The sequence below is a fragment of the Sitophilus oryzae genome, unplaced genomic scaffold, assembly GCF_002938485.1.
Source record: "Sitophilus oryzae breed Bouriz unplaced genomic scaffold, Soryzae_2.0 scaffold_1_pilon_pilon, whole genome shotgun sequence".
NCBI lineage: Eukaryota > Metazoa > Arthropoda > Insecta > Coleoptera > Curculionidae > Sitophilus > Sitophilus oryzae.
The window spans coordinates 538209-557726 of record NW_022146725.1 but is presented as its reverse complement, the minus strand read 5'-3'; the positions used below and the strand labels follow the sequence as shown (position 1 = coordinate 557726).

Genomic DNA, 19518 nt, shown 5'->3' with positions numbered 1-19518 from the left:
ATATTAAGTTAATATCAGATTTTAACAGATTAATATATTAATGTGTTCTCGATTTTTTTAAATTCCCTTGTACTTAAATTAGATATTTTATTGGGATTATAGATATAAGACGGGTTTTAGTAACTATATAGTCGGCTTTTAGTCTGTTATCATGTGTGTGTGACTAATGTGCACATTTTGAAATAAGGATAATTATTGACTTTGGGTACATGGCGAAAAATAATCAAATGTGTTATTTAATTAATAAAAAAAGAAAATATTTCAAAACTCATAGTCTTAAAACTAAAATCCAACTATAACTTCCAAGTTATACAGAGCGAGTCTTAAATTAGTATAAATATTTTTAGGGGTGGCATATTTCGACCCCAAGGTCTATGAGGTTTTTTTTCGCAAAAAAGACGTTGAAAATCATGCATTTTCTTTTAAAATTTCCTGTATATTTTAGAAATATTTTTAGAACTGTTCACCGCAAATTTTTCTACATTGCAAAATAAAAACACTAAATCACCACAATACACCAAAACACTTTTACTTTTACACTGGACGCGCGTTTCGCTAACCATGTTAGCATCATCAGTTTTATAATCATCTGCTGATGATGCTAACATGGTTAGCGAAACGCGCGTCCAGTGTAAAAGTAAAAGTGTTTTGGTGTATTGTGGTGATTTAGTGTTTTTATTTTGCTGTGTAACACCAAAGGTTCCAACCCTCAACTCTAATTTTTCTACATTATAATTTCTTGATAATAATTTATTCTCCGATATTACCATAGTTAAACTTCATTCAGAACCTCGCAATTAGTGGTTTCAATTACAATTTATACTCTTTAGTTTACGATCATTCACAGTGTCTAAAAAACACAATTAAAATTAATAGAATATCCTAGCAACAACTTGTAATCAGTTGTATCCATAGAGAAAGGCTATAGCTTATAAAACAATAAACTTTTGATTTCCAACCACATTTTTCTTTGATGATAATCAAAGGCCAAATTGACATTTCTCGCAAATTTTGAATTATAATTAGTGGAAAAGTTAAGTTTGATAACTTTTTCTACCAATTGAAAATGTCTACCACTAATTTTGACGTTCTAAACGCTTACATTGAAATTAAAGGCACAAATTCTACGCTAATTGAAACCACTAATTGCAAGGTTCTGAATGAAGCTTTACGGTACTAAAAGGAATGGAAATGGAGAAAAATCTGGTGACTCTCAAAGTTTTTTAAAAAAATTTTTTTTTAAATTTTTTTTCAATTTTCAAACTTTAACTCGGTTATTTTGGACTTATTTGAAAAACGGTAAAGAATATGTTTCTTTGATCTACATCTACCAGCCCTGAAAATATTTGCACTTATTTTAAAACTTACACTGTATAAGCTTCTCAATATTTTCGTTTTCTTTTTTGTTCCTATTTATTAGATATTATTGATTAGTATTACTTACGTAGAGTTTTACTCTCTTATTTGAGCTAAAACAGGGTGTTAGTTAATATTTTTTATTAATTTAATATTAGTAGATATATTAGCCTTAGCCCAGTAACTTTAGATTAAATTCAATATAGCAGTGAAAAAAAAATTCCTGGGTTAAAATTTTTGGAGCAGATTCTTTCTGTCTAATGATTAGACTGAAGAATAACAGTTTTACTCTTGATGTTCTTTATGGAAATTAACAAGTGTTAAAATAACGAAAGCGATAGTTCCATTTCCATTATAGCCTCGTTTTTGTCTACAGGGTGGTCGAAATTGGTCTGTTTTAACAAAGAAACCCTATTTCCTGACTAGATAGAGCAAAACCGACATAGATGTCATAGGCTCGATTTCTGAGACACGTTTAATGGCGTAAACTGCTTGTTGATATTTTCACTGCCAACAGAGATACCTTTGTGATTTGTTTACCATTTTGAAAATTGCCCATAACTTTTTTATTTCGCGGAATAATAAAATTCGGTAAAAGCGATCTTAAGGCACTTTTTTAAGCACAATCCAGTGGCGTAGTCAGTTTTTTTCTATGCTTGCCCTTTTTTTCAGAAATAATAAAAAATATAATTTTTTAAATGGAAATCATAGTAGACTATGAACTTAAAAAAATGCTTGCGTTTAAGCCTTTTTTTATTGAAGCGGGGCTTGATTTTGTATTGACCTATTTGCCTAATTATTTTTTATCACAATTTAATGTTCTATATTATTATTTATCTGCATAATTAAAGACTTTGGAAAAGGTAAATCAACATTCTATATTAGTATTAGTAATTACAATTGAAATCGATACAATAAACAAAGAACAAAACTAAAAAGGGGATTTTTAAGTGACCAATATAATTTTCTAAAAAAATCATCAAAGATGTTCAAACTGAACACCTCCTTGTTGAATACACAATAAACATCTTTTGCGCACAGAGTTATAACGATTTATTAGGTGAGCTGGTGTAATAAGTCCAAAAGCTTGCCTAGTAGCCTCCTCCAATACTTCTCTCGTCCCAATGGTTCTTCCCTTATATATAAGGACCTTTAATTTCCCCCATAAAAAAGTCGAAAGGTGTTAAATCACAAGACCTAGCAGGCTAGATATGGGGCCCCTTGTTCCAATCCAAATCTCTTTAAATTCTCCATTTAATAGTCAAGTTGTAACCCTGGCGTTTTAATTGTAATTGGTAATACTAATATAGAATCAAAGCCTTTTCAAAAGTATTTAATTATGCATAGAAATAATAATATAGAATATTAAACAGTAATAAAATATAATTAGGTAACTAGGTCAACACAAAATCAAGGCCTGCTTCGATACAAAGATAAAAAACTAATATTTCTCTCATTCTTAGAAATAAATACACATAACTTTATATCGTTGGAAAGGATTAAACGCCAGCATTTTTTTAAGTTCATAGCCAGCTATGATTTCCATTTAAAAAAATATATTTTTTATTATTTCTGACGAAAAGAGCAAGTACAGAAAAAAAACTGTGTACGCCACTGGATTGTCCTTAAAAAAGTGTCTTAAGAACGTTTTTACGGAATTTTATTATTCAGCGAAATACAAAAGTTATGGGCAATTTTCCAAATGGTAAAAAATTCAAAAAGATTATGTATCTCAGTTGGCAGTGAAGATATCAACAGGCGAGGCGGTTTACGCCATTAAATGTGTCTCAGAAATCGAGCCCATGACATATATGTCGGTTTTGCTCTATCTAGTCAGGAAATAGGTTTTCTCTGTTAAAACAGACCAATTTCGACCACCCTGTACAGGGTGTCCAGCGGCGAAGCTTTCATTAATGCGGGTGATGCGTCGCATCCCTTCAAGATATTGTAATACATTTTTATTTAAAAAAGTCATTGAGATCTCTTATAATAAATTAAAATTATCTGTAAATTTATTCAAATAGATTTTTGGAAAAAATCAACCTTATTTTCATATTTTTGTATTTTTCTCTAAAACGGTATGGAAATTTGGAAAAGTGTAAAAGGGATTAATCATTTTAGAACAAGCAAAAACTTAATAAAAAGTTTTTCCTCTTGTAAAACAATCCAGGGACATACCGTAGACATAAAAAATTCATGACAAAGACTGATTTCTTCATCTATTTGTCAAATAGATCCAAACTGCGTTAAAACTTTGAATACGTCAATTTTTTGTTGAACAAAGTCTAAAATTATTGGGCTAATTGTTTGTATGAATACTTACTCTTGAGTCACTTGTAGAACACGACACTTATCCATTGTGAACTAAAATTAATCAAACACTCAGAACTTACCTGAGTAAAGAATTAATTTATGTTATCTCGTCGTTGTTCTAATCCAATTATAGCATAAACAATCTTATCTCACCTCTAAAATTATTTTTGTTTAGATTTATGTATTGTTAAAAAGCCAGACATGGACGATAAATATGTATTATTAGTTTAATTTAATGTAAGTTTAAAAAAAGACATTTACTTTGTACGGGTCTATATGAAGACCATGCTTTATTTATTTTGTAGTGATTGTGATAATTCGAAAAATTCAAACCAAAAATAAATATTTTTACATTTTAAATGAAACATCTGCGATCGATTATTGGTGGTTTAAAGTGGTTGAGTAAAATAAATAGATTGTCAAATTGAAATGTAGTTTTTTTATAAGCTTTGATTAAATAAATATCTGTAAATATTGTTTGCATCATTAAAAATAAAAAAGTGATCAGTTTTTGAATGCACCCGTGTGATAAGCTCTCTAGGCAACAAAAATAATGTTCCTTATCTTTATAACAGCTTTTAAAAGTATATTATTTTATTATACAGATACGGTCATCGAAATTGTGTGGTCTGGATTTTAACATGTAAGACAGTAATGTGCTCAGCTTAATGAAAAATCAAATGTATTAAAAAGAGATAAAAGTTGGGTTGATACATTTCTTCAATGCGGTATTGCCGGATTTTGCATCAAAATTTCAAACCGCGTGTACGAAAAATGTTGCATCTAGAGCTGGAAATTTATTTTTCATAATTAGTTATTCATTTTACTACAGTTGTAATTGATTATATTTAGCTTAGATATATTTTTTTCATTTCAGTAGTATACATGAAAGTTTTTAAATAGTTTATTTTTTTCTACACACATTTTCCTACACGCGTAAAAACCGGCAACACTGTACACAGACTGGACCACCGTAGTAGTAACATAGGCAGAACCGGACGAATTAGCGTATACCCGTCCGCCGGATAAAAAGCAGGCGAAAAAATGCGATAAAATAAAAATAGGTAGATATGTGATAAGAATGTTACAGAATTTGTATTTATTCGTGTTTTAATAGCCAAAACGAATACATAGATTCTCGCTACAGCTCTCGTGTAAAATTTATTTTTTAAGTAAAATAATGGATGTTTACGAACTTTGTGAGAAAATTCAAATTGTAAAATGGTATTTCCAACATAGGGCTTATCGGGATATACAAACAATTTTTCCACAAACTTTTGTAAACAGGTCAATTCCATCTTTACCTACTATATCAAGAGTTATTAATAATTTTGAAACACATGGGTGCGTGTCCCCACAAAAACACAAAAAGCCTGATGTGTTGACTAATGAAGAACAGAAGTTAAAGCAAGTGTTTGGGGTGGTTTTGTAGGGGAGCATTGATTGGTCCATTTTTTACAAAGGGTAATCTAACTGTTGCAAAGTATTTGGACTTGTTACAGCAGCAGATTGTCGCTAGAATTCGTGAGTTATTGGGAGAAAGATTCCACAATGTCTGGTTTCAACAAGATGGTTGCCCTGCCCACAATACCCGTATTGTTCAAGAATATTTGAACAATACTTTTCCCAACCGTTTAATTAGTGGATATGGAACTATTTTGTGGCCCGCTAGATCACCAGATCTTTCTCCCAATGATTTCTTTTTGTAGGGTTATGTAAAATCCAAAGTGTATGGTCATAATTGGGCTAATAATCTGGATGAGCTTCAAGTAAAAAAATGAGCGGCTTTCCAAACTATTAGCCCTAATATGTTAGCCAATGTCAGACGGGGATTTTACGACCGCCTAGGCTTCTGTCTAGCACAAGAAGGTGGTTTTTTTGAACACTTGTTATAACTTTTTTTTATTTAGAGGAATATTTTAGTTTTTTTCGGGTTTAGAGAATTTATTTATTTTTAATTTTGGCTTGTAAACACACTCAAATAATAAATATTTTTATTTTAAATGTTACCTTAAGTGAAGGTAAACACTTAAAATGAAAATAATAAATACTCGGCACTTCTCGCGTCGCATTCCTAGTGTCACGACCGACCCGTGCAAGCACAACTGCTACTGCGTACTGCCTGACCAGCCGACTAGCCGGCAGTGAATCTCTAGTACGAACGCAAATCGGGTAAACGTAAATTCGTCCGGCAACTTGCTATGTTACTAGTAGCCTGGTCTTTTCTGTATACCGCTTTTTATTTTGTCTCTCTATCAACCGGTCATTTATATTTATCTCTGTCGCATGCATTAAAATACAGACCACGTTAATGAAGTGACAAGACCTAGTTATTACCATTATTATCAACCTAGCGGTTTTTATTTCAGTTTCGCGGGAAAAAATGTTTCTAAGCGGCTAGTGGTTTACATTTTTGAATAAAATATAAGTAAAATTGACACAAAAATAATTATTTAAATTCTAAATTCTTTTTTCAAAATTTGCCCAAATTTAATACCTACCTAGGCCTAGAACATTCGAAGTCATGTTAAGTCCTTCTCTAGTGATGAAAACTTTAACAAAAGGTTCAAAAATAGGCGAAAAAGCACAATTTCATGTTCAATATCGCCGCTAGCGGTTTTTAATATACGAATCTAGCGGGTTGCCATCTTCGAGTTCAGGATGGTATATACTAGCTAATACAGTGACTAAAGAATATTCGGACTAATAATAAGCTAATAATACCCGAGACCAAATTGTTACCATACTATCAAACAGTGCCGTGACACATTTTTCTTAACTTAGCTGCTTGAAGAGATATTTATATTTTTAATAAATGTTTTGACTACGCCTATGGTGTATGCTGTGGTATCATACTAATTAATTATGAAAAAAAGTATTAAAATGTTAACAGAAGGTACAAAATTAGTATCGACGTATAGCACGTATTAAGTACCTACATATAATATCAGAAAAATAATAATTATCGAATTCAATAAGAAAACGCTAAAAAGGTGGAGTGGACTGTTTATATTTACCTATGAAACGTAACTCCTGGCTCTAATCGCTGCGGCTTATATACACTTGAAAGCTGAAAAACTAATCACCATTGTAATAAAGTTTATACAAAGTTCACGACACACAAACTATTAAAAATCGCTAAAATTGTCGCTGACGAAAACTCATGCATTACAACCAAAAAAATGGCGTCTAACTTCACAAATTCTACTGCAGCCCGTATATGGACGTTATATTATGTCCTTGTATTCTTTTTTGATTTTTTTATTCTTTATATTATGCCCTTTTATTCTTTTTTGATTTTGATGATTTTTTAAGTAATCTGTAGTTAAATTATTTGGCTTTTTGTCTAATAGTGTCTCTTTCTAAATTAAAAATGAAATTTCCCATCCCTCAATTATACGAGGGAAAACTAAATGTTGATAATTTGGTGAAAGTTTGAAACACCCTGTAGAATATATTAATAAAGCAAGGAATTTAAAAATCATTTTATCTATCTTTTCTCAATAGTTTGTTTTTTTGGTTCGTCTCGGGTAGCTTTATTAAAGATATCGCTTTTGAAGACAGTAACGATTTACAGCAAATTAGCACTAGGTCCTCATCAACACACCTATGAAATAGAGTTTATTGTTTCTCTAATGTCACTGTCATTGTCATATTAATGACATACTTATTTTTAATCGACTATACAGGGTGCTACAAATTCGAGGTACGAGCATTGGTATGTCGGAAACCGTAATAGATACGAAGATGGTTAAATTGGGGCAAAGTTGCATCTTGGGCTGTTTACCAAGATGCCATCAAAAAAGTTTTAAAAATTTCAAGGGTTGCTGAGTTTTTTAGAAAAAACTTTTTTTTTGAAAACTAATTTTATTTTTTCCTGTCGTTATTTTTTAGAAAATCAAAAAACTAATTGCACATTCTCATAGCCACTTTATTAGGGCTATCTGATAGTATTTTTAGATTTTCAAATTAGCTGATAATTTGTGAGATACAAGGACCTGCATTTTTTATTTCAGATTTTCAAAGAACTCAGTCTCCTGAGTACAATGATATGCCACACTTTATACTTTTTTTTGTTTTGGGTACCTTAACAGCAACAAAACTATTTAATTATAATTTTAAAAAAAATCAAGTCCACTCTGTTTTTTAAATTATATAATCTGATTATATTCATCGCAACAATATTGATCAAAATTGAGCCAATTGAAAGATTCAAATAAATAATATCCAGATGAGCAATTTAAAGATATTATTTTTAACTTTTCTTATTGTGAATTTGAAATTGCATAATATTAATTGTAGTTATTATGAATAAATTCACTTCTACAAACTAGTTTCTAATGCTTTACATAGTCTACATGTTCGAAAGGGTTACCAGCCTCCCTATTGCACAAATTTATTTTTCGTTCAATTTTATTGAATAGATTTTCTTATACTTTCGAATGCATTTTGTACCCTTTATTGTAACTGCCGAGATGTGTTAATTTTACTTTTTTGTTAACATTTGGACCTGTCGAATTACTTGACGTCATCAGACGGTACCTTGCTGGCCATTATACTGCTCTACCATTTCAAATCCATCTTCCGGGGAAATGAGTTGATTGTTTATATTACATTTTATTTATATTATGTTTATATTACATTTTATTTATTATTTTATTGCATTTGATTTTTCGTATCCAACCTACGTCACTGTTTAGTTTGAAAGCTTATCAATATTGTAACGATGAATATATTAAATATTAAAAAAAAAACAGAGCCGGACTTGAAATTAGTTTAAATAAATTGTGTCCTAATTTCCAAAACAAAAAAAAATAAGTGTGTCATATCATTGTACTCGGGAGAGCGAATTCTTTCAATTAATTTGTTTATTACTCGCGGCAAGAGCTTTATGGTTGAAATATGGCAACCTCGGCCCGCTCGTCGAGACGACGCGACGGGACAAGTCGGCAGCTTAGCTTAGTACTCATTTGGAATGTAGGCAATGTTGCCATTCTGTTCCCCAACAAGTAACCGTCCAGTTAACAATCTGTATACAGATTATCGCCTATCCCTGCAATGTGTTGGAGTTGAAGCCGAGTTAGAGACAACTAAATAACCGGTCCATGTCATATACATATCAAATACTTTTACTTTATTAATATATGGTCCATGTATATTTCACATAAGTTCATCTGTTAGGGAGATACTGGCGCAACAGCGCAACTCCAAAATTCCGAATATCGATTAGCCATTTCACCGGCTTGGCTTCACAGAATGCAGTTTGGAGTCAGTATGGTTACTTTATAAATATATGTTAAAAATGTACAGTTCATATACCTCGTTATGTTCTAACTAGCAAAACCCGTGCGCAAAACTCTGCTCGCTAGCGTAGCTGAAGCAGCCGGCGTGTTATTACTCATCTAAAAAGTGTTATTAGCATGAATAATAAATTATAATACACGTTAGACCTGCTGAATATATCAAAAGATTTACCTTTTTATTATTTTTAGAATTTTCACAAATTTCACTTACTAATACAACTAGGTAATAATTATTATATCAAATTTTTTCGTGTACTCGCTATTGAAGCTCGTGTAATTGTATAACTCGGTTGTTTACGGGATTCTCCTATAGTGGCGGACCCGTCAGAGAATACACTAAACCTAGTTAGGACAACACTAACTGTAACCTAATGAACACTTTTTTTTTGTAAAAAAAAAACAGAATACAAACCCACAACGTTTACTAATCATGCTAAGAAATGAAATAATACAACTGTTTTTCTAAACTTGAATGTATTTATTAGAGAATAAACAGTTTTGTATTGTATGTCTACCAAAGTTATTTACAATATGCATTTAAAATGGTTCAATTTTATTTCATGTTTGTCATTTGTGTATGTTAAGCATTCTACAGGCCTGAATATTTGGATAACTAGCTATAGAATATCAAGCAGAATTGTGAAGAAGACTCAACAATGAGACTCATTAGTCTCATGCAGAAATATTTATTTAAAATTATTTCTTAATGTCTGTTCCCATGTAAACTGCTGTTCAATTTACAATTTTGTTTCATATTCAGATAATTATTATAGTCACTCACCAAAATATTCAATTCTATATGAAGCCAAAATATATAAAAAATGCCATTTGTTTCATTGGTAAATATAATTTGTGACAACATAAATTACTGCTAAATTATACATTAATGATATTAGTGTGTTACAGTAGTATCATTACTTAATTTTCATAATGGTTTCACTCATATATAAATGAAACAAGTTTAGATTGGAAAGTGCCCACAAGGACAATGTAAACACTATTTGGCGTTATTCTTGCAACGGTCGCGACCCAAAGCTTTTGATAATTTCGAATCAGTTCAGCTTTTTCCGAAATTATGTCGCCACCATTATTTATTCAAATTTATTATGATTTTCTTTTAATTTTATAAATAAAATACAGTGTGTTGCACACAAGAAACTCTCTTTTATATAAGGACATGTATGTGAAACACTGGAAACCGACGTTATGCCGCGATCCACGATGGTTTTTGCAGTTCACAACACAGTTTTTTAGTTTATGCCACTTTTTTACAATTATCACCAGTTTGAGTAAATAAAAATTTAAAAAGTAAAGATTTCAGTTGTCTCCTTTTTGCTGCCAGGGCTAATCAGGACGGGGCCTACTTTGTTTACGCGGAATCCGAACCGCGGTCCTCGGCCATATCATGGTCAATGGCCTACCGACTTTGCAAGTGTCTAAATCGACTCTTACTCACGAGATATCCGATCTCATCCGGCCTCGAACCGGCGTGAATGACCAGTGTGTGTCAATAGATTTTACACTTTTGCCTTTTTGGACAACAGCACGATACAGAACCGGTCACCCGTCCATCCACTAGTATCGTCTTACGTCGCTTAACTTCGGTGTTCTAATGGGAACCGGTGTTTCGACGTAGCTAAGCCGTTGCCCTTGAGTAAATAAAATTTAAATTAAACTCACTAGATGGCAATAATTACTTTCAGAATGGACGCTTTAAACACTGCGGTATTTTTTCAATGAGGGCGGTTTAAATTTTAAAAGATTTTATAATTTTTGAAGATTATGACTTTGACAAGAGAAAATTATTTCTGTTATTGCTTGGCGGTTGTTCTTAGCAACTGCTATAGCAGCGCCAGATCGCGTACAACGGTCGCGACCTAAAAAAATTATATATTTTGACGGACTGTCCAATCTAAATTTATTTCCTTTATCTATGGGTTTCACTATTATGTCTCATGTGACAGTTTTCTGAAACCTGGTTCACAATATGACATACCTACCTACCTCACATAATTGGGGTGGCTGCAATAATCAGTCAGCCCAGGTAGCTCTAACAACGTTGCCATATAGTATGTACTGTTATATGTAGACACCTGATTACTAGTAGGTACAATTGGTCTATTTAAAAATATTATTTTCGTAAAAAAGTTGAGCTGCCTGGTTATTGCAGCCACCCTTTTAATTGTCTTCACCACTAATAGAAAAATAACCTCCACATTCAGGATAATACCGGTTATCCTGTATATGGAACATGTAGAGCCAGTCTATACATATATTAACTTATTTTAATAAAAGTCTCTATCTGTTATTTTAAGTATGTATTCATTCATTGCTATTTTCCTATATTAAATGTATTTTCTAGATACCTACTTGTTTAAAGTTTCTTAAAGTTTTTTTATGGAATTTTGATCAAATAGAAATTATGGAGTATTTACTTCTATTATTTTGACTCTATGAAACAGTGTTCAGAATAGAAACTATTTTTATTTGATTACTATTTCTATAAAGGGTGTGCAATTAAGTTTAGATCAAATGGGATTTTTTTATTTTTGCGTTTATTAAAAGAATGTATACAGAATTTACGAAATAAAAAACAAATCCCATTATTAAATATGCTGAAGACTTGGCAGCATACTATGAATATGAAACATCTTTCTGCAGCATACTTCATCCTTCAATATGCAAAAAGTAAGGTTAGGTAACAAAATTATCACTTTTCCCATTTATTGCAAACTTTCTTGCACATCCTATATATATTTATTATTCTTTTGTATTTTAAATTTGAAACCTAACATTAAAAAAATTAACCATAAAGTATAAAAATGTTATATATTTAATACGTATCAAAATAACCTTTTATTAAATAACCAGAACCTAAAATATATTACTGTAAATAGAATTACTATTAAATATAGTCAATGACTTCCAAACTTTGTTTAAAAACATATGAAAAATTTAAGAGTGCTACTGAAACAAGATAGTTTACCAATGAAAGAAAGTTACACATTACTTATAACATAAAATTTTAATATGACAAACACTGACCTATCACACTCGTTCTGTAATCCTAAAGGTATCCGATTGACCAAATTCAGAGGCCATAAATACTCGGCACTTCTCGCGTCGTATTCCTAGTGTCACGACCGACCCGTCCAAGCACAACTGCAACTGCGTACTGCCTGACCAGCCGACTAGCCGGCAGTGAATCTCTAGTACGAACGCAAATCGGGTAAACGTAAATTCGTCCGGCAACTTGCTATGTTACTAGTAGCCTGGTCTTCTCTGTATACCGCTTTTTATTTTGTCTCTCTGTCAACCGGTCATTTATATTTATCTCTGTCGCATGCATTAAAATTCAGACCACGTTAATGAAGTGACAAGACCTAGTTATTACCATTATTACCAACCTAGCGGTTTTTATTTCAGTTTCGCGGGAAAAAAATGTTTCTAAGCGGCTAGTGGTTTACATTTTTGAATAAAATATAAGTAAAATTGACACAAAAATAATTATTTAAATTCTAAATTCTTTTTTCAAAATTGGCTCAATTTTTTTTTCTTATAGTACCTACCTAGGCCTAGAACATTCGAAGTCATGTTAAGTCCTTCTCTGGTGATGAAAGCTTTAACAAAAGGTTCAAAAATAGGCGAAAAAGCACAATTTCATGTTCAATATCGCCGCTAGCGGTTTTTAATATACGAATCTAGCGGGTTGCCATCTTCGAGAGTTCAGGATGGTATACTAGCTAATACAGTGACTAAAGAATACTCGGACTAATAATAAGCTAATAATACCCGAGACCAAATTGTTTCCATATTATCAAACAGTGCCGTGACACATATTTTTCTTAACTTAGCTGCTTGAAAAGATATTTATATTTTTGATAAATGTTTTGACTACACCTATGGTGTATGCTGTGGTATCATACTAATTAATTACGAAAAAAAGTATTAAAATGTTAACAAAAGGTACGAAATTAGTATCGACGTATAGCACGTATCAAGTACATATAATATCAGAAAAATAATTATCGAATTCAGTAAGAAAACGCTAAAAAGGCGGAGTGGACTGTTTATATTTACCTATGAAACGTAACTCCTGGCTCTTTCTTATCGCTGCGGCTTATACACTTGAAAGCTGAAAAGCTGAAAGACTAGATTTATCACCATTGTAATAAAGTTTCTACAAAGTTCACGACACACAAACTATTAAAAATCGCTAAAATTGTCGCTGATGACTCATGCGTTACAACCAAAAAAATGGCGTCTAACATCACAAATTCTACTGCAGCCCGTATATGGACGTTATATGTCCTTGTATTCTTTTTTGATTGTTTTTATTCTTTATATTATGTCCTTTTATTCTTTTTTGATTTTGATGATTTTTTAAGTAATCTGTAGTTAAATTATTTGGCTTTTTAGTGTCTCTTTCTAAATTAAAAATGAAATTTCCCATCCCTCAGTTATACGAGGGAAAACTAAATGTTGATAATTTGGTGAAAGTTTGAAATACCCTGTAGAATATATTAATAAAGCAAGGAATTTAAAAATCATTCTATCTATCTTTTCTCGATAGTTTGTTTTTTTGGTTCGTCTCAGGTAGCTTTATTAAAGATATCGCTTTTGAAGACACTGAAGACAGTAACGATTTACAGCAAATTAGCATTATGTCCTCATCAACACACCTATGAAATAGAGTTTATTGTTTCTCTAATGTCACTGTCATTGTCATATTAATGACATACTTATTTTTAATCGACTATATATTGCTTAAATTTTTTATGAACGTCTTCTAAAATTATAATTTATGTACCATTAAAAATCATATACATATCAAATATGCAGGTTGTTAATTTGTTTATTACTCGCGGCAAGAGCTTTATGGTTGAAATATGGCAACCTCGGCCCGCTCGTCGAGACGACGCGACGCGACGAGACGAGTCGGCAGCTTAGCTTAATACTCATTTGGAATGTAGGCAATGTTGCCATTCTGTTCCCCAATAAGTAACCGTCCAGTTAACAATCTGTATACAGATTATCGCCTATCCCTGCAATGTGTTGGAGTTGAAGCCGAGTTAGAGACAACTAAATAACCGGTCCATGTCATATACATATCAAATACTTTTACTTTATAAATATATGGACCATGTATATTTCACATAAGTTCGTCTGTTAGGGAAATACTGGCGCAACAGCGTAACTCCAAAATTCCGAATATCGATTAGCCATTTCACCGGCTTGGCTTCACAGAATGCAGTTTGGAGTCAGTATGGTTACTTTATAAATATATGTTAAAAATGTACAGTTCATATACCTCGGTATGTTCTAACTAGCAAAACCGGTGCGTAAAACTATGCTCGCTAGCGTAGCTGAAGCAGCCGGCGTGTTATTACTCATCTAAAAAGTGTTATTAGCATGAATAATAAATTATAATACACGTTAGACCTGCTGAATATATCAAAAGATTTACCTTTTTATTGTTTTTAGAATTTTCACAAATTTCACTTACTAATACAACTAGGTAATAATTATTATAACAAATTTTTCGTGTACTCGCTATTGAAGCTCGTGTAATTGTATAACTCGGTTGTTTACGGGATTCTCCTATAGTGGCGGCACCATCAGAGAATACACTAAGCCTAGTTACTTTTTTTGTAAAAAAAAAACAGAATACAAACCCACAATGTTTACTAATCATGCTAAGAAATGAAATAATACAACTGTTTTTCTAAACTTGAATGTATTTATTAGAGAATAAACAGTTTTGTATTGTATGTCTACCAAAGTTATTTACAATATGCATTTAAAATGGTTCAATTTTATTTCATGTTTGTCATTTGTTATGTTAAAGCATTCTACAGGCCTGAATATTTGGATAACTAGCTATAGAATATCAAGCAGAATTGTGAACAAGACTCAACAATGAGACTCGTTAGTCTCATGCAGAAATATTTATTTAAAATTATTTCTTAATTATTTACCATGTAAACTGCTGTTCAATTTACAATTTTGTTTCATATTCAGATAATTATTATAGTCACTCACCAAAATATTCAATTCTATATGAAGCCAAGATATATAAAAAATGCCATTTGTTTCATTGGTAAATATAATTTGTGACAACATAAATTACTGCTAAATTATACATTAATGATATTAGTGTGTTACAGTAGTATCATTACTTAATTTTCATAATGGTTTCACTCATATATAAATGAAACAAGTTTAGATTGGAAAGTGCCCATAAGGACAATGTAAACACTATTTGGCGCTATTCTTGCAACGGTCGCGACCCAAAGCTTTTGATAATTTCGGATCAGTTCAGCTTTTTCCGAAATTATGTCGCCACATTATTTATTCAAATTTATTATTATTTTCTTTTAATTTTATAAATAAAATACAGTGTGTTGCACACAAGAAACTCTCTTTTATATAAGGACATGTATGTGAAACACTGGAAACCGACGTTATGCCGCGATCCACGATGGTTTTTGCAGTTCACAACACAGTTTTTTAGTTTATACCACTTTTTTACAATTATCACCAGTTTGAGTAAATAAAAAATTAAAAAGTAAAGATTTCAGTTGTCTCCTTTTTGCTGCCAGGGGCGCTATTCTGTACAATCGTCGGTATCGGCAAGTTACCGACAGCTATCGGTACGTACGGCCAATGAGCGTCGTGTTGATTGTTGTTGTCATAGTTACCGATCGGCTCTATGACGAGATATCTCGATCTCATCCGGCCTCGAACCGGCGTGAATGACCAGTGTGTGTCAATAGATTTTACACTTTTGCCTTTTTTGGACAACAGCAATTTGTACCGACGACTCTCTTTATATCTCTACTATGAGGTTGACACTGGAAACCGACGTTATACCGCGATCACGTACAAATTTTGCAGTTCACAACACAGTTTTTAAATTTATGCCACTTTTTACATGGCTTCACCATTTGACTATATAAAAATTTAAAAAGCTGTCGTAATTTACAGATACCTCCTTTTTGCTGCCAATAATCTGGACGGGGCTACTTTGTTTACGCGGAATCCGAACCGCGGTCCTCAGCCATATCATGGTCAATGGCCTACCGACTTTGCAAGTGTCTAAATCGACTCTTACTCACGAGATATCCGATCTCATCCGGCCTCGAACCGGCGTGAATGACCAGTGTGTGTCAATAGATTTTACACTTTTGCCTTTTTTGGACAACAGCACGATACAGAGTTTCGAACCGGTCACCCGTCCATCCACTAGTATCGTCTTACGTCGCTTAACTTCGGTGTTCTAATGGGAACCGGTGTTTCGACGTAGCTAAGCCGTTGCCCTTGAGTAAATAAAATTTAAATTAAACTCACTAGATGGCAATAATTACTTTCAGAATGGACGCTTTAAACACTGCGGTATTTTTTCAATGAGGGCGGTTTAAATTTTAAAAGATTTTATAATTTTTGAAGATTATGACTTTGACAAGAGAAAATTATTTCTGTTATTGCTTGGCGGTTGTTCTTAGCAACTGCTATAGCAGCGCCAGATCGCGTACAACGGTCGCGACCTAAAAAAATTATATATTTTGACGGACTGTCCAATCTAAATTTATTTCCTTTATCTATGGGTTTCACTATTATGTCTCATGTGACAGTTTTCTGAAACCTGGTTCACAATATGACATACCTACCTACCTCACAATAATTGGGGTGGCTGCAATAATCAGCCAGCCCAGGTAGCTCTAACAACGTTGCCATATAGTATGTACTGTTATATGTAGACACCTGATTACTAGTAGGTACAATTGGTCTATTTAAAAATATTATTTTCGTAAAAAAGTTGAGCTGCCTGGTTATTGCAGCCACCCTTTTAATTGTCTTCACCACTAATAGAAAAATAACCTCCACATTCAGAATAATACCGGTTATCCTGTATATGGAACATGTAGAGCCAGTCTATACATATATTAACTGATTTTAATAAAAGTCTCTATCTGTTATTTTAAGTATGTATTCATTCATTGCTATTTTCCTATATTAAATGTATTTTCTAGATACCTACTTGTTTAAAGTTTCTTAAAGTTTTTTTATGGAATTTTGATCAAATAGAAATTATGGAGTATTTACTTCTATCATTTTGACTCTATGAAACAGTGTTCAGAATAGAAACTATTTTTATTTGATTACTTTTTATATCAAGGATGCGCACTTAAGTTTATATCAAACGGGATTTTTTTTTATTATTGAGTTTATTAAAAAAATGTATATGGAATTTACCAAATAAAAACCAAATCCCATTATTAAATATGCTGAAGACTTGGCAGCATACTATGCGCACGCAATCCTTACTGCTTGGCGCTTGGCGTTAACTGAGTACTCTGACATGCGACGGACAAAAAACCGTTTTTTTAAATCTGAGGAGCGATCTTTCTGCAGCATACTTCATCCTTCAATATGCAAAAAGTAAGGTTAGATAACAAAATTATCATCCCATTTGTTTCCAAACATTTTGCACATCCTGTATATATTTATTAATCTTTTGTATTATAAATTTGAAACCTAACATTAAAAAAAAATTAATCATAAAGTATAAAAATTGGATATATTTAATATGTTATCAAAATAACCTTTTATTAAATAACCAGAACCTAAAATGTATTACTGTCAACAGAATTACTATTATAGTCAATATGACTTCAAAACTTTGTCTAAAGACATATGAAAAATTTAAGAGTGCTACTGAAACAAGATAGTTTACCAATGAAAGAAAGTTACACATTACTTATAACATAAAATTTTAATATGACAAACACTGACCTATCACACTCGTTCTGTAATCCTAAAGGTATCCGATTGACCAAATTCAGAGGCCAAATATTAATCATCAACATCTAAATTCTCTAATTCTTCATCTAGACCTTCTAAGTCTTCTTCTAAGAAAAGATTCTCATTGATTGGTACAGCAGTACTGGTAGAACTTTCTGCCTCTTGTGGTGCTGTACTACTCGAAGGCTCCTCCTGTTTAAATCTATCCTCTGTGGCAATAGTACCACTATCATCAACCTGAAAATTGTTTATTATTTTTATTAAATAATTATTATTTCAGGGTACTTACTTCAGAAGCATCAAAGTCGAGATTAATCTCCCTATATTCTATATTATCATCCTCCTCATTTTTATATAATGTTGAGTCGAATGCTTCATCTCCGTCTTCCAAATCATTTTGAGCAGCCATTTCTGGATTGAAACTAAACATTTCCCTTCCTACGAGTAATTACAGATTAATCATTGCATATTGATTGAAAATGGACATAATGTTATACCTGATAATCCAACTTGTCTTCCTGCTTTGAAATCACTTCTCTTCTTGTCCTCATCCTTCTTTGCAGCATCTTTCTTTTCTTGAATCTTCCTCTTTTTCCAAGCTAAAAATGTTTCTAAAGTAATCTGTAAAAAATATATTTATTTAAAATTCTATATGCATATTGAAAGATATTTAAGTACTCTAGTTTGTTTCGGGCCTAAAGCTGCACGTTCTTTTTCAATCAATTCCTCTAATGTTATTTCATCTTTCTTATCATCCCTTTTTCTATCCTTCTTTAAAACAAAGCCTGGTGGTAGGGCATGCCGATATATGCAACTTTCTCCAACAGGACATTGCCAAAACCAACCATATTTTGATTTTTCCACAGCTTCCAAAAAGTGTTTACAAATCTGCAATAATTATTAAATTTTCTGTTTTTAACTGTTTATATTTACTTACAATATCGGTTGTAGGCATTTTCCCACTTTTTCCATGTTTTTTCTCTATAACTTCTTTCAATTTCTCTTCGTCCCAATTTTCCATAGTGTCTTCTTCATCTTTGTCTCGCATATCGACATACAAAGACCGTTTTTCCGCTTTACGTTCTAGAGTTAAATCATGAGAGAATTTACATTTGTCCCCTTTGCCACATTGACCTTGTTTAAAAAATGCACATACTATAGACTTTGGATCGGCACCCTTCCCTGCTTTTTGCGTTTGAACAGGTTTAAACAAAGCGGCCAATTCTTTCTGTTCTTTTAGTTTTTGTTCCTTTTCTGACTTTTTCGTGCCCTCTTTCAGTGGATGAAGACCGCCTGATTTAACTTGCTTCTCGACTTGCTGAATAAACTTTTGTTGTTTTGACCCTTTCTTATTTTTTAAACCAAAGGTTTTATCCTTAAATAAATAAGAGAAAATTGGAAAAAATCATTTTTTTCATGAAATAACACAAAAACTGGAAATCAATGCATGAACTAACCTCGATAACTTTCTCTTTCTTCTTCTGTTCGGTTTTTTTACCGGGAACAGGAGCTTTCTTCGGTGGCATAATGATAAAATAAAGCTTTCGAACAAATTAGCAAATTACTATTTCAGAAATAGGCAGATAAAATAATTAGTTATCCACATGCAAAATAACAGCGGTTTCCACTTTCCTCATAACCTTGTTGTTGGTCACTTGTCACTTGTCATATGCTTTTAAGTTGTCATTTGTCATTATGACAATCAAACAGCTGACTATCACTGCTGCCATCCCATTTTTAT

General features: G+C 32.1%; 1 protein-coding gene across 1 annotated transcript; it reads right to left on the bottom strand.

Moving 5' to 3' along the window:
- Window positions 1–17479: 17479 nt before the first annotated feature.
- LOC115883827 (zinc finger CCCH domain-containing protein 15 homolog) lies at window positions 17480–19467 on the bottom strand. The gene is made up of 6 exons (XM_030902232.1): window positions 19235–19467; window positions 18715–19152; window positions 18456–18665; window positions 18275–18398; window positions 18067–18215; window positions 17480–18014 (listed from the first exon to the last, which is right to left on the bottom strand). The coding sequence occupies exons 1-6, from the start codon at window positions 19301–19303 to the stop codon at window positions 17829–17831; spliced, it is 1176 nt and encodes a 391-aa protein (XP_030758092.1). The 5' UTR covers window positions 19304–19467; the 3' UTR covers window positions 17480–17828.
- Between the last annotated feature and the right edge of the window lie 51 nt (window positions 19468–19518).

What these genes read in the sequence shown, in the direction of transcription:
- LOC115883827 (XM_030902232.1), bottom strand. Translation starts at nt 19,303, where the DNA reads ATGCCACCGAAGAAAGCTCCTGTTCCCGGTAAAAAAACCGAACAGAAG. An exon ending in AAATGCCTACAACCGATATT is followed by an intron (nt 18,666 to 18,714) that starts GTAAGTAAATAT and finishes TAATTATTGCAG; the next exon opens with ATTTGTAAACACTTTTTGGA. An exon ending in AAGACAAGTTGGATTATCAG is followed by an intron (nt 18,216 to 18,274) that starts GTATAACATTAT and finishes AATTACTCGTAG; the next exon opens with GAAGGGAAATGTTTAGTTTC.